Here is a 16,451-nt window from a genome sequence, read left to right as displayed (position 1 = left end):
GAGACAGCGTGTCAAGTAAAGTGAAGGTTAAAGGTCCCGTATTCAGACAGGAAGTTCTTGATGTTTGTTTGGTTTGAAGCTGAACTTAAAGCGAATAAATGTGCAGACTGAAGTCCTGATCACACAGGACGAGCTCTGCAGGCTGGAAAACATGAGGTGTATCGCTGGTTTTATGATGAGAAGCCTGTCATCACCAGAGCAGCAGAGGAAAAAGTTTTACACTGAGTTAACCGAGGACATTTCCCCCTAAAAACACAAACAAGAGCAAATGCAGCAAAACAGCCTGTAAAACACCTGAAACTACTGCCAAAGTATTTGTTAAAAAGAAGTTTCTCATGTGTTCATGTATTCTCTTTTGTTGAGTCCCAGAACTCAGCATCAGGATACTGTAGATCCCTTTGAAATCTCTTTTTGACAGTGTATTTCCAGAATCTGCTGAAAAGACTCTTTTGCACATTTGGATCATAAAATATTCCATCTGCAGCACAATAACTCTACTGTCTCTATTTTCTAATCCAAACACAGACAGAAACAGTGTTGCCAACTATTATCAGTGAAAAGTAGCTTGAAAGGTCGCTAGATGATATCACATGCTAATTTGAATCTGAGTTAAAAGAATTGTGTCAAGCTAAACTTAACTAATTAGCTTTACCATTTGCTTTTATTATTTTTAAAGCTGCTATCGTCACATCAATATGCATCTAAATCTACCTCTGATCAAAATCTAAATCTTTTTATAAAGGTGTGCAAACTGTGGAACCACAGCCTGTATGTAATGCTGGACATAGCGAGCTGTGATGTCACCCATTGGTTATATTGGAGCCAGTTTGAAGCCCAGAGTTGCAGCTTATGTTCAGCGCCCTCTTTTACGTTTGGCTCTGGAAACAATCCGTGCCACCTCAGACTGAAGCTAACGCTAGCTTACTGGGAACGATTGCTGCACACTTGGGCATTTGCTAAATAACACAGCAGGCATCATTATCAAGTATCATTAAGCTGTCAATCACAGCTGTCAATCACCACCCACATGGCATACATCAAAGCAGCTATAAGTCTTCCAATCTTATTAACGGAGCAATAATTTTAAAAATTCTCTCAGTGGCACTTCTGCATCAGCTTCAGCCTCAAACCATGCTATGTGCTGCTTATGTAGAACTGAAGTGTCATGAATAGAGAGACACTGGAATCAACTCATTTTTGTAAACTCTGCCTCTAAACCTCTAAACTATAAAAAAAAACTTAAATGGTCACATTAATAATTTAGGATGAAAACAAAGAACAAGGAGTTCCCTGGAAGAAGTTGCTAATACTAGGCGCTTTTTTTTGGAAAATAGTCACTAAAGGGGGGGTAAAAGTCTCCAAACCTAGCAGGAATGTCTCTAAGTTGGCAACACTGGCAGGAAATGACATATGTTCATTCTAGATTTGTACAACATCGACCGAAATTAAAACATTTCATTATCAGTTTTGTAAATTTATGTTTTTTTTCCATTATTAATTGCATTATTATTTTTATATAGAAAATAAGGTGTTTACATTTCACTGTGCACTGTGGACAGAATGTTTTTTGATCCAGATGGAAATACCTTTAAAACTTTGTCAAGTGTAGATAAACCACATTCTGGGTTTTTCAAAGATCATCAAAGAATTATGTCTTTATAAAAAACATTTTCAGTTCTCTGGGAGTCAAATGTAGTGATGACAGACAAAAAAATGTTTGTAAAGACAAAGTTGCAACCCTTAAATAAATACCACCATGTGTGCACTGTCATCCAGCTTAAAAACTGTTGTTTTTGTTCATACATTGAAAGTTTTTACTTGCCTGATGACAGTAAAATTAAAATCAAATCTTCATTTTTCTAATATTGTAATTAAAGCAACTGACAACAAAAGTAGTAACCAAAAGATTTATCAAAAAAAAGTGTTATTCTGGAGGTACATGGAGACACAGAAGGAATCATGCAAACTAGATAAGCTTAAATGTAAAATTCTGGGTGTAAAGTAATATATCGTCTGCATACAGTGATATAGTTTGATTTATATTGGTGGTTTGTACTCCAGCATGTTTGAGCTTTGCAGGATAACTAATGGTTCTATGAAAATGGCAAATATTGAGGGAAGGAGTGGACATCCTTGTGTTGTACTCGTGTGTAAAATTAAAGCTTAATTCAACATTATTTCCATTAAATAACTTTTATAAGTATTAATTATGTTAAGAAAAATTGAACATTTGAATACGGGACCTTTAAGTGCTACGCTGAAAACATTTAGAGTGAAATCTTCCACATGGCTGCCTGTGCTGAGTGTTAGTGCTGCATTCGTGTTCATCAGATGAACTAAATTACAATAATCTGATTTTTTTTTTTTTTTTTTAACAGTACGATTACTGTCAGTGTGCTTGACAGAGAGAAGACAAGGGGGAGGAGGACAGAAGAGAAAATGAAAGGAGAGGAAAGAGGTGAGTAGAAAACATCTGGACTCACAGGTCAACAGTTCATCTGTCCTAAAAGGTCTCTTCAGATGCTGCTCCCATTCAAACCAGCTGACGGCCCAATTACAGGCCCCCGACCCTCAGTTTGAGAAACAGATGTTAGGGAAAACAAACCCATCAACCTCTTCTGTTAATGTCTGTCCGTCCGGTGTCTCTACAGGACGTCCAGCTGCCCGGGTGGTGACAAAATAAAAACTGATGCTGTGAGAAAAGTTTATAACAAACCTGGTTTGATGGAAACAGATGAGTCTATTTTCATATTTTAAATCATCATTAAATGCAAATCTTGTTTTTACTTTCTGTTACTTTCTTGCCAACACTACAGTACTTGCTCTTCTTCTTCCCTGCCTTTATTGCTGCATTTCTTGGTGCATTAACGCCACTTGGTGATCAGTGGAATTGGGTGAAACCATCAGCAGGACTATTGATCGTGTCATCCATGTGCATGTGTCCATGATAACAAACAAAATAGAGGCCCACTCATAATAATATGAAGCCGAAACTCTGCAGCGTACCTTTACACAAAGTAGCAGTAACAATTTTGTATACAAAAAACACATCAATTATTTTGTGTGGTAAAATGAAGAAAATATTGAAAAATTCAAATTTTGTGTATTTTTTGTTTGTTTGTTTTTTTTTAACTTATTTTTACTGCCAAGTCCTGCTCAGTTCTTGGTTACAATTCTTATCAAAAATGTTTTTTTTTTAATGTGTTTATGTTAAACAATGAATATCAACCTAAAAAAAAGGAATTGATTAGACTAAAATTAAGTCTTTTTAAAACATGACTGCTTTTTTCTGTCTGTTATCCATATTTACCCGTTTATTTGTTCTAAAGTACTTTTTAGTTTCCTGTAATTCACCTTGTTGCTTTTAAATGAGCTCAAACAATAAACTGATTTTAAAGTTTGCTCTCAGCTGCATTAATACATGATGATAAAATTAAAGTTGACTGTACATCATCTGTGGTGGATTATTTCTCTCTCTGCAGATTTTGATAGAAATTTATGAAACTAATGTGTGTCTAAAGGAAGGAAATCAATTTAAAAACTGATGAAGGATTTATGATCAGCAGGGATGGAAAGTTAATAGTCTAAAACATGAAAAAAACACCAGAATGGTCCTTTAAAAGTGAATTTGATGGGTGTGATGTTGTGTTTTGGGCAGATGGAGCGTCACTGTTTTTATCCGTCATTTAGTTCTCCTCCCTTTTTCTCTCAGCAGCCAGATGTGTTCGTTATCGACATCTTTAAATATTTTATACCTCCAGTCTGTCTGGCTCTTCAACGAGTCACATGATCTCTCTCTCTCTCCTCTCTCTCTTTCTCACATGTGCATCCTGCAACTTTCATCCGTCCAGTTTCTCTTCTCGTCGTCCTCGTCCCTCCTGAAACTCTCCTCGCATGTCTGTCTTTCTATAATTTTAAAACGTCCCCTTCGCCTTCCCGTCCTCCCTCCTCCAGCTACCACATGTAAGTCTTTGTTGTGTCGATTTGGCTCCCCGTCGCCTCCTCCTCCCTCTCCCCGCCCTCCCGCTCCTCCTCCTCCTTGTCGTCCTTGTCCTTCTCGGCCTCGCTCTCCCAAAGCGTGATGAGCGGCGGGTACAGCTCGTTCAGAGGGATGGACGTGGCGTGCTGCATGTACTTCTTCAGCGAGTGGCCGCAGGATTTGTGCTGCTGCACGCGGCGGCCCATGTAGACCACCAGCAGCGCCATGATGGACAGAGCGAACATGGAGCCCATGACGGCCGCCAACGCCACGCTGCTGCGCCGCGACGCCACCAGCTCCACAGAGAAACCCGCCTCTTTAGTGGTGACGTTGAGGCAGGAGGTGTGAACAGGAGAGGAGGAGGAGGGGGAGGAGAAGGAGGAAGAGGAGGAGGAGGAGGAAGTGGTGGCGGTGGGGAAGGAGCTGGGGGAGGAGGAAGGGGAGGTGGGGGAGGGAGGAGAGGAGGAGACGGTGAGGCAGATGTGGTACTCTGTGGCAGGAAGGAGGTGAGTCAGGTTATACTCCTGAACATCCACAGGAACCTGGAAGACAAAAACAAAGTTACGGGAAATGGTGCAACTGGTTAAGCAGGTAGGCTCTAATGAAAGACACTATCCAGTTGCATTATGGGAAATGTAGTTCCGGTGTTTTGGGAGTTTAAAAGTCAGGACATCTTGACCTCTGCTGCAGAAATTTGTACAGTTCTTCCATCTTTCTTTAGTCAATCTCTCACAAGTAAATAATTAGAAATACTAAATTACTGGAATGGTAGAGTAAAGTAAAGTAAGTTGAGTTAAGTTAAGTTGAGTTTAGTTATGCTGAGCTAACTTAAGTTGAACTAAGTTAAATCAATATAAGTAGAGTCATTTTTTGCAGGCAAAACAGCAAAGCAATGAAAAATATTAGCAGCTGTTGGCCTGAAACCTGCCATCTTACAATCAGGACAAAGAGCAATAAAATAGCATAAAGACAAGAAACAGAGAAACATGTTGGACAAAATATTCTTCATTCTTCATTCTTCATACGTATGGGCTGAATCACAAACATATTTTTTTTAGAGTGAATACTTGAAAGAATTTGGCAGAAAATAGCAGCAAAAATCATGTAAATGTATACAAACAGGATTTGAAGGTGATTTGGTTATTAAAACATTCTGTTATTGGTCACAATTTTAATTAAGAAGACGGAGTATTTCTAATGTAATATGAGATTTTATTCTTAATTTTAGTGATATAAAATATGTGCAGAAAAATAAAATTTGATGTTGTAATAAACTTCAAATAACGCGGAATGATCCTTTAATTTTGACTCATATCACTTGAAAATTTTGATTCGCTCTCAGGCCGGATGTGTGCTGCATGGAAACCAAACACAGACTCGGTTTTATAAGTCAAATGAACGAGCCAATCAGAGCCGCCTGTGGCTGTGATGCAGTCGATGTCAGACAGATGTGAAGTCTCTAATGACCTTTGAACTTTCATGAGATATTTGCTCTTATTTCTCCATCTGAAGTGATTCTGACAGTACTGGAGCTCCCTCCAGTGAAGCGACAGCATTAGTTCACATGTGGACAGGTGGAGGGAGGGCGGATGCGTTCACCTTGGCGGTGTAGCTGATTTGAGGATTGTCGATGTGCACGGTGGCGCTGGTCCAGCGGGGCAGAGGTAGGGGGGCGTCCTGCTGGTTCTGACCCACAGATGAAGCTCCTCCGCTGGGATACAGCTTCCACTCCAGCACCACCGACTGGGCGTGCACCACCTTGCACAGGAAACATGTTAATCTCCACTGATGAATTCATTCAAGGAGCGTTAATGATGTTAATAACATTATTAATTACATACAAAAAAGATTAAACACAATGTGCTTCACAAATGCTGAAAAACACACAGCAGGTACCTTCGCCAGCACGACCAGAGAGGCTGCAGCGCTGGACGAGTTCCCCAGCCAGGGCTGCTCTCGGCCGGGCTGACCACCCTGCCAGCTCCCCCTGTCCGACCACGAATCCAGAGACCCCTGAGAGTCCACAAACACCGAGACGCTCTTTGTGTCTGCTCCCTCTATGTTCCACGCTACACAGGTATACACACCTGAGACACACAGAGAGAGTTTTAATACCACAACAAAACTGATACTGATCGGCTCCAGTTGGTGTTTCATTTACATGTGAGACTTTGAGTTATATATCGTTAAAAACTTTATTATTTTTAATGTGGAAAACGGTATTTTGCTTCAGCATGCAGCTTTAACCTCAACACAGGACAACGGAGCAGTGAAGTGTGAGGAGTCGCTGTTCTTCCTCATTCTGCATTCACATCGAACACCGAACATAGAAACTCTCCTAAACATGTGCTTTAGTTCCTGACCTGCGTCTGAAGGCTCGGCGTGTTCGATCACCAGCGCTCCCGGCTCAGACACGCGATGCTTCTTCTTCTTCCTGCTCAGGCCACGCCCCTCCTCTGATATGATTGGTGCAGCCACGGCCTCTGAGCTCACCTGACCAGGAAGACAGAGGAGGAAAGGTTTGTTTGGGTGATGAACATGATTACCAACCAAAACACACACACACACACACACACACACACACACACACACGACCCCGCTCACCTTGTCTCCAGTGGGCGTGACCCAGTAGAATTGGGGGGCGGGGTCAGCGTCAGCCCAGCACTCCAGTGTGATTGGCTGTCCGCCGCTGACGTTGATCGCAGGTGGAAACGCGTGAACAGAGATGTGCGGCAGGCAGCTGTTGGCTCCGGGTCCTCCGCCGTCGGCCCCGCCCCACGCGACCGCCACCACCTCCTGCAGCTCCCGACCAATCAGGTGAGGCGGGGAGGAGCAGATGGTGACGGAGGACTCGAGCAGCTTGAGATGTGATTGGTTGCCGAGGTGAGGACCCCAGGAGGAGAGACAGTCACAGCGCAGAGGGTTGGAGTGAAGAGACACCTCCTCCAGGGAGGGGAGGGAGGAAAGGAGGTCTCCAGAGAGGAGGCTCAGCTGGTTGTTATGGAGGAGGAGAGTACGGAGGGAGGACAGGTCACTGAGAGGGGGAGGAGGAGGAGAGAGGAGAGGAAAGAAGAGAAGAGGACGAGAGGATGAAATTAGAGGAGAGGGGAGGAGAAGAGGAGGAAAGGGATGAAGGGAAGGAGGAGGAGCAGCAGAATGAGAAGCAGAAGAGGAGAAGAAAATGGAGAAGAATGAGGAGGACAAGGAGGCGATAAGAAGAAAATGAAAAATGGAGAAAAAGAATAAGGAAGAGAGTTTAGATCTTCATCTTTATTTGTGCAGATTAGTTTCTTCTTTCATTTGTTCTCGTGTAAAATTAGTTGTAAACTTTGTGAATTTGTCTCCATGTGACGAGACAGTTTCTCCAGTTATTTCCCAGCAGTCACCTGAAGGCTTGCGGGTCGATGTAGGACAGTCGGGGGTTGTTGCAGAGCTCCAGTTTGGCGATTTCTGGAAGGTTCTGGAAAGCTGCTCGTTCCACCATCAACAGCTGCTCCATGTTGTTCAGACTGAGTCAAACACAACTAACAGTTATTACTGAACACAACACGCACAACACTCTGAAATAACACGACATCACAGCAGAATGTTTAATTTATTTAATATCATCACGCACCACCACCACCGCCTCTGGGCAGAGATACAGGTACCGCAGGGTAAAAAGTAACAGGTTTAAATTTTCCTTTGTTCCAAGTGCAATAAACTGGACTATACTGCTAAACAGCACATTAATACGACTAACACTCCAGTGTTTGATACTTTTAACGAACAGATACCTTCTTTTTTGGTTGTCTCAGGTCTTCCCACAGGCCCTGAACACTGCCGTCATCAAGCCACTATTAAACACTGTAGACACTTCACTAATGAGCAACTATAGGCCCATATCAAACCTTGTGGCACTAAACAACTGTTTTGATGTCTTCCAGTCAGGATTTCGACCACACCGCAGCACTGAGACTCTTGTTTAAGTCTTCAATGACACACTTAAACACTGACAGTGGCAGTACAGTATTAGTATTACTAGATCTCAGTGCCGCATTTGACACGGTCGACCACAACATATTACTAGACAGACTGGAGAACTGGTTGGGACTTTCTAGCACAGTGCTGGTTTGAATCCTACTTAAAGGACAGGGACTACTTTGTGTTTATAGGTATTTACACATCTCAGTGGACAAAAATGACGTGGAGTTCCCCAAGGCTCTATTCTGGGGCCTCTTCTGTTCAACATCTACATGTTGTTCTCAGTTTTTCAAGTGTCTTAAAACAACAGTCAGGAGCCCAAATGAACATTAAAGCTGTTTTTCTTGCTGTAATCATTCCTCCTGTTCATACTGACCATTAGAAGATCCCTTCATAATGACCTTACAATGGAAGTGATGGAGGACAAAATCCACAGTCCTCCTTCTGTGCAAAAATGTATTTAAAAGTTTATCTGAAGCTAATATGAAGCTTCAGCATCCAAATGAGTCAAATCAAGTAGATATCTTTCAACGTTACAGTCTTTTTAGTGCCAAAGTTCCTCTTTTTGTTACTATACTTCCACCTGCAGCTCAACAGGGAAACACTGTGCGAGGAAACACAAAGAGGGAATTTGATGCTAAAAAGACTGTAAATGTGTCAGATATCCACTTGATATGACTAACTCAGACTGATGAAGCTGAATAGAAGCTTCACAGAGACTTTTAAATGACTGTGTGGACACACTGTGGATTTTATCCTCCATCACTTCCATTGAAAACACATTTGAAGGATCTTTTAATATCCAGTATGAACAGGAGGAATGATTACAGCGAGGAAAACCTCTTTCACTGCTCATATGGACACCTGACTGTTAAATATAGTGAATACGGGGACAGTACATTGTGACTCACCTGAGCTCCTCCAGGTGCTGAAGGTTCTGGAAATCTCCCTGCTGGACTCGGCTGATTGGGTTCTTGTTCAGGTCCAAGAACTTGAGGTTAGGGAGCATGCTCAGAGCGTCCCGGGGAACAGACCTGTCAGGAGGACGGCAGGTCGTCAGTCATCGCTCGGCGTCTCAGTGAGAGAACGTTACAGACAGCAGCTCCGCCGGTCAGACTCACCTGAGCCGGTTGTCGTAGAAGGAGAGGCTCTCCAGGTAGTCGAGGCCCAGGAAGGCGGCGGCGGGGATGGAGGCCAGTCCCATCCCGGCCAGCACCAGGCTGTGGAGGCGGGACAGAGGCAGGAAGTTCTTCTCCTCCAGACCCAGAATAGGGTTCTCCCCGATCATCAGGATCTCCAGGGAGGGCAGGGACTCGAACCAGCGGCTGTCGATCGCCACCAGACGGTTTGAGTTCAGGTGGAGCCTGAGACACAGAAAACACAGTCAGACAGAGAGGAGACCTGCACACCTGCAATGCATGCTGGGTAAAGTTCAGACTTGTCTACTTGTGAGCTGGAACTAACAGACTTTTTACAAAGAAAATATGACCTGACAGTGAGATGCAGTCAGTTAATCTGTAATGTATATTAAAATAAAATGAAATGTAATACAGACCGCACTGCCTCTGTTCATGTTCACGTATTGATTAGTGTGAAATGTGTTGATATCTGTTCATATGAGAAGCCCACAGAGGCAGCCATAATGTTCTGTCCAATAAAAACATGAAGCTTCACTTTATCTTCAGACAAACTAATGTGGCAGCTACAAATATTAGATTTCGTCTGTGAGACCAACATTTATCTTCTTGTTCGTCATCCGGCTGCGATGCAAACTGCGACTACAGATTTGATTTGACTTTCTGACCGAGGAGACAGAGTTGAGTAATCCTACAGTGCAGGAGGCCCCTACATCACCCTGATCCACTCCAAAGATATCTTGTCTTGTTTTCCACAATACCAGCACTTAAAATGAAGTTGGAGCTGAACAGAAGAAGAAGAAGAAGTAGGAGTGCGAGGTACCGCAGCAGGTTGGTGAGGCCGGCGAAAGCTTTAGGTCCGATGGAGGAGATGTGATTGTGGTTTATGTAGAGCTCCTCCAGGCTGGACAGGTTCCTCAGACTAAAGTCCTCCAACTCCTCGATCTGGTTCTCCTCCAGGTAGAGAGTCACCAGGCGGCCCAGAGAGGACAGACCCATAGAGCTCACCTGGACACACAGCAGCGTTTTTTAACACACCTCCACAAAGCAGCAGACAGAAAGATCAGGATTATGTGGACTGAGGATGAAAATTAATTCATTAAAGTAACAGAAATGTAACATGAGGTGGAGACGTAATGTTGCTGCTCTGTGAAAACTGTATTTTCAGAAAAACAACTTGATTAGTTGTTACGGTTGTGATGGTTCAGTTTAGTGCCAAGGAAGGTATCATGTTAACGAGGGTCCTCACAAGTGTAGAAAGACAAACGTGTGTGTGTGTGTGTTACCTGTGTGAAGTGGTTCTGTGATAGGTCGAGCTCCGTCAGGTTCGTCAGACTCAGCAGTTCAGTGGTGATGGAGGAGATGTTGTTACTCTGCAGCAGCAACACCTGAAACACACATACATGACCACTGACATGACAGGTGTGACTGTTACCTGTGTGATGTCAGTGTTACCTGTGTGATGTCAGTGCTACCAGTGTGATGTCAGTGTTACCTGTGTGATGTCAGTGTTATCTGTATGATGTCAGTGTTATCTGTATGATGTCAGTGTTATCTGTATGATGTCAGTGTTATCTGTATGATGTCAGTGTTATCTGTATGATGTCAGTGTTATCTGTATGATGTCAGTGTTACCTGTGTGATGTCAGTGTTACCTGTGTGATGTCAGTGTTACCTGTGTGTCGGCAGAGATGTTAGCTGGGACTCTCTGCAGGTGGAGTTCGTTGCAGTCGACGGTCCTGGCCTGGTGATACACAGACTGCGGAGTGTACCAGGGCCGCGTCTCACACACACACTGCAGAGGACACAGCACGGCGCCACCTGCAGGACAAAACACACAACCAGACTTCTGTTTAAAAACCGATGATTCAAACCAAAAATCATCCGCACAACTTTTAACTGTCCGTCACCTTGGCTGGCCCCGCCCACTCCCACACACACTGATGACGTCACCAGGGAGGAGAGGAGCACAAAGAGGACTGCAGATCCCATGGTGCACTGGGGCCGGGTCAGAGCAGAGAGGAAGTTCTGGCTAAACGGTGACGACGACTTCCTCCGTTAGATCAGAGGGGGGCGAGTCACATCTGCAGCTGGATGGAAACACACAGAGGACAAACAAAAGACTTTGAATAGTTATACTTTTATAAACTTTCATTCCAACCAATTTGTTTCTAATTTGTTTCATGATTACAGAGTAAAACCTCACAAGAATCTTTTTTTTTTTTTTAAATGAATAAAAAAAAATTGAAACCAAAAAATGACCTCAATGGAAACACTTACAATAAAACTATAGCTGAGTGTTTCATTTGACGACAATATTCTTCACTTTTCTGTCACTGATTGCAGTTTCTATTTTCACTTTTGTCAGTTACGTTGCTCACGTGTGGGCAGGTGTTACAGCGCTGCATCCCTATTGGCCAGTTACCTTTTGAGAAGAGATTTAAAGTGAGACAGTGTCTAATGTGCAGCGGTTCACTTCTGAGCTTAAGCCTCGCTTCAGGCACCGTCAGGAGCAGCTGGTCAGCTGACCTGAGAGAGCGGCTGGGAGTGTCTGGGTGCTGCAGCTCAGAGAGGTAAGGTGGGGCTGGGCCGTTCAAGGCTTTAAAAGCAAATAAAATAATTTTAAAATGAATCCTAAAATGGACAGGCAGCCGGTGGAGTGAAGCTTAAATAGGTGAAATGTGCTCGTACTTGCTGTGTGCCAGTTAAAAGACGCGCAGCAGCATTTTGCACCAGTTGAAGACGAGCAATGGAGGACGCACTAACCCCCGTATAAAGTGCATTGCAGTAATCCAGCCGGGTGGTCACAAAGGCGTGGATTACTGTCTCAAAGTGCCGTCTCTGAAGGACTGGTTTAATTTTTGCCAGCTGCCTCAACTGGAAAAAGCTTGACTTCACCACAGCTTTAATCTGGCTGTTAAATGTAAGGTCTGTGTCCACTTTTACCCCCAGACTGTGCACAGTTGGCTTGTGATACTGTGCCAAAGAACCCAGATCAACCAGGTGGGTCACTAAAGTGCCACCAAAGACCATGACTTCTGTCTTTTTTTCATTCAAATTTAGGAAGTTTAGAGACATCCAGGCTGACTAGGAGTCTGACTTTTTTTTAGGGGGACATAGATCTGACTGTCATCCGCATAGCAATGAGAAGAAATGCCATGTTTCCTGAGAATTGAACTGAGTGGGAGTAGATAGAGGGAAAATAAAACTGGGCCGAGCACAGAGCCCTGTGGTACCCCACATGAGAGGGGAAGCAGTGGAGGACACAGAGTCATCAAGGCTGATGCCCACCCACTGCTGCAACCGAGCAATCAGGGTTTCATGTCCACTGTATCAAAAGCTGCAGTCAAATCTAAAAGGACAACACAGTGACCAGAGTCAGTAGCTAAAAAGATGTCATTAAAAACTCTTAAAAGCGCTGATTCGGTGCTGTGCAATGTTTTTAAAACCGGATTGGAAAATCTCAAGAATATTTTGTTCATTTAAAAAGTCCATGAGCTGAGAATAGACAACCTTTTCTAAGATTTTAGAAAGGAAAGGTTTTTTTTAAACAAAGGTTGCACAACGTCATGTTTAAAATGAACAGGAACCGCTCCAGAGGACAGACTGCTATTAATTACTGTGAGAGAAGATGGTCCAACATCAAGTCTAGAAAGGTTCATACTGGCGACACTTTATATTCTATGATGTTTGTGCAATTTCATTTATGTCGGTAAAAACCAAAAAGGTATTTAAAATAAGAATCCATGTGCATAAATGTGCGATTTTGCAACATGGACATGAAGCGTTCAGTCACTTTGCATTTTAATGAGCATAAACATGATGTCAGCCACCTCAGATTTTGGGTGTGTTAAAAGAATTTCTTCATAATGACCGTTAAACAATAGAGACACAATGCATAACACAGGATGAGGTAACAAAGAAAAAGGCTTATAAGAGGGTTTTATACACCTTAAGTGGGCGTTACAGTTCTTCTCTTAATCTATCAAAATACAGACTTATAGATAACGTCATGTCTGTTTTCAGTTCTCCTGTCCAACTGACCCCTAGATGACATGTCTCATCCTGTCTCCAAACAATTTTCATTTTAATTTAAATATAATGCTGAACTTCCTTTAACCTCCACTGATGAGTCTGCTGATGTTGCAGAGTTGCAGGACAAGACGGGAACAATTCATCATGATCTATGTAAAATAGTAACACTCATACACGGTGTAATCATCATTTCTATGACAGGGCGTAGAGGAGATTAATATGTCTAAATGTTGACAGATTGCAGAGCTTCTTGAATAGATTTTGCAGCCACATTAAGTGTTTAAATGAAGATTCCTCTCTGACATCTTTATGTAAAGATTCACAGGGAAACTTTGTATTGATTGTTTATTTCCTTGTGTTGCTGACTAATCAGTCTACTGCCTTTGTACACACTAAACATCACAGGATCAATATGACATCACTGCAACACTGAGTTAACTGTTAACACAACGAGTTTTAACTAAAAACTGTCACAGATTCATTGTTTCTTGATCAGAGGAGAGAAACGATGAATGTTGGGTTTAAAAACAACAACTGAGAAATCCTGCATAGTGCACCTTTAATACAGCTGCACACACACACACACACACACACACACACACACACACAATGTTCATCCTCACGCAGCTCATTAGCAGTAACTGTGTCAAACTCGTGTTGCAACAACCATCGACATGAACCAGCAATTAGTCTGACAACACTGAGTGTGTGTGTGTGTGTGTGTGTGTGTGTGTGTGTGCGGAGAGGAAGAGGCAGACTGGTGACAAATATCATCAAATCAAAGTCTCTCTACGTCTTTCTGCAGCCGACAACAAATCCCTTGTTAATTTCTGAAAAAGACACACACACACACACACACACACACAGCGGGGCAGAAAAAGGGGAGACACCTTGCCTCTAGTGCCATGGCAACCAGCCAGGAAGTGACATAGGAGGAGGGGGGACGGGGTGGGGGGGAAGGGGGGGGGGGAGCAGAGCGACCTCTGAGCTGCTCTGCTATTGGCTGGTCTGTGTTTTCACACTGATTTTAGAGAAACAGTCACATCAGTCAACAGAAGTGACCCACATTCAGCGGAGAAACAGGAAGTGATGTCACAGCTCACATGTGGGTAATAAATAAATAAATATTGACAGTAAACAGTGAGAGAGTGATGTATTTTAGACTTTATTTTATTTAGTATTATTTGAGACTTTATTCTATTTATTATTCTATTCTATTTTATTTATGTTTAATATTTTTATTTTTATTTTTTAAATACATTTTTTTTAATCAATTTTCCTTTGATTGAAGGAAATGAGGAAAAACAAATGAATGTTCTTATGTATTGTATATAATGAGTCATATATCTGCTGTAATTAAATCTTTACTTTGTTCAGTGTTTTTATCACTTTACTCACAACAGCTTGTTTGTGTTTTATGATATTTGTAGTTTGTTTTATAGTTTGTGTTTTATTTCACTTTATTTTATAATTATTTTGTTTTACACACTTAAATCTGTGTTTCTTGTTTTGGTTTTCTTTTTTTGTTGTTTTGTGAATATTTGGACATGTGTGTTATTTACAATAATAATAATAATAATAATAATAATAATAAAGGCTTCACAGGATAAAAAATAAGAAAACACAGCTCCAGATTGAAAACTAAAACAATACAAATAAAGACATGAAATCAACACAGAGACAAAATGTAGTGAAAGTAACAAAAAGAAAGAAGACACATGGTTGTTAATGACAAAACAACAACAACAACAAATGTAAAACATTCTTAATATTCGGAGTAAAAGGCAAAAACAAAAAGCTGAAATCAGAGCAGACAGCTGGCAGGTCAGACAGAAATAATCCTCTACCTGCTGTTCTCCCTGAAGGAGACACACACACACACACACACACACACACACACACACACACACACATGTGACCTCAGACACAAACATCAGCAGAGATTCTTGACCACAGTTGTACTATAAGAGCTGTTTACTGGACTCAAAGATGGCGGCTGATCAGTCGAATAAGAACCGTTTACCTGACTCGTGAGCTGAAACAGTTTCTAGCTTCCGTGTTTTCAGGGATTAATAATCCACAATACAGAGAATAATAATTGACTTTATTTTTTAGAGGAGTCCTGTCAACAGTTTTACAGACGTCTGTTTTATAATTAGACGTCTGTGGGATTTCTTTCACTGCAATTCGAGGGAAAGTTGGTAGCAAAGCTGAACAGCGGCGCCGTGTCCAGAACTCTAAATACATCCACGCTGTCAACGGACAACTGTGACCTGCAAAGAGACATCATGTGACCCACAGGGGGTAGCCGAGCTAGCGCTACTGCTAGTGAGCTAATCTTGTTTACTACCAACTGCTGTGCGAGCTGAAACCTTATCTTATAAACCACACAGACTGTGGGTTTCCAGATGTTGATTTATGAGCTTTTTATTAGAAATGTTATAACAGACACGTTATATCAGGTTTGTTGTGTTTTTTTCCACTTTAGCTTTGAGTTGTGTCGTTATTATCTTGTCTCCTAGAAACTACATTCATATAGAAATCATTCTCCAAATCATGTTGTGTTCGCAAACGTAATCTCTGCCTGGATGATGTTTACAGTAATGAAGCTACATTTCTATGTGTCTCTGCAGTGGGGGGGGGGGGGGGGGGGGGGGGGGGGTCAGGGTGGATGGGGGGATGACAAGATGCAGGACTCTGACAGCAGAAACCCGGATCGAGACTGGAGTCCTGCGTGTGTGAACCGTGACCTTTCTCTGACCTTAACCGAGAGCTGCCAGAGTCTGAACACAAACCACAAACACGTTCATACTGCTGCAGATGTTTTACTGCAACATCAGACAAAAACAACAACCAGCTACGTCGTCTCTGAACATTTTTACAATTTGCCAAATACGTTAATTAACATTTTCTCATCATGTTGAGAGAAAATGTGATTCAGCAGCGTTATTTGAATCAGGCTGAACATCTGTCACATCTGTTGTTGTTTGACGGGCAGTTTGAGGTCACGACGTTATAATCAATCACCTGATCGATCAACAGTCTGACCGTCGATCGGTTGGAGGAGACGCACACACGCTGGTTTTTCCACAATAACATGAATCCAAGTTAACTGATACAAGAACGACTTCTTCACCATCAAAGCCTGATGGGAGATATAGTTGCTGCTGAGCGTTAAAGCGCTGAGGTGTTCAGGTGTTTCTCTTCTGTCAGGAGTCGATCCGAACAAAAAAAACCCCTCAGAAACGTTTCATCTCTTCACAAACACAGATGGAAGAAAACTCTGCGTGTGATGAGCAGCAGCTAACGAGGAGGTTATGTCAGGACTTTATAGAAAA

General features: G+C 42.3%; 1 protein-coding gene across 2 annotated transcripts; it reads right to left on the bottom strand.

Moving 5' to 3' along the window:
• Positions 1 to 2,816: 2,816 nt before the first annotated feature.
• Positions 2,817 to 11,170, bottom strand: si:ch211-180f4.1 (uncharacterized protein LOC100144405 homolog). 2 transcript variants are annotated; one of them, XM_044350458.1, is made up of 12 exons: positions 10,989 to 11,170; positions 10,754 to 10,899; positions 10,365 to 10,466; positions 9,902 to 10,086; positions 9,064 to 9,306; positions 8,854 to 8,976; positions 7,366 to 7,488; positions 6,584 to 7,013; positions 6,343 to 6,472; positions 5,876 to 6,066; positions 5,579 to 5,737; positions 2,817 to 4,521 (listed from the first exon to the last, which is right to left on the bottom strand). In XM_044350458.1, exons 1-12 carry the CDS (start codon positions 11,068 to 11,070, stop codon positions 3,955 to 3,957), a joined length of 2,481 nt encoding a protein of 826 aa, XP_044206393.1. In that variant the 5' UTR covers positions 11,071 to 11,170; the 3' UTR covers positions 2,817 to 3,954. The 2 variants fall into 2 exon arrangements, with proteins under 2 accessions (XP_044206393.1, XP_044206392.1); XM_044350457.1 differs by having other exon boundaries at positions 6,343 to 7,013.
• Between the last annotated feature and the right edge of the window lie 5,281 nt (positions 11,171 to 16,451).

This window comes from Thunnus albacares, chromosome 5 (genome assembly GCF_914725855.1).
Source record: "Thunnus albacares chromosome 5, fThuAlb1.1, whole genome shotgun sequence".
NCBI lineage: Eukaryota > Metazoa > Chordata > Actinopteri > Scombriformes > Scombridae > Thunnus > Thunnus albacares.
This window is presented reverse-complemented; position numbering and strand designations above follow the sequence as displayed.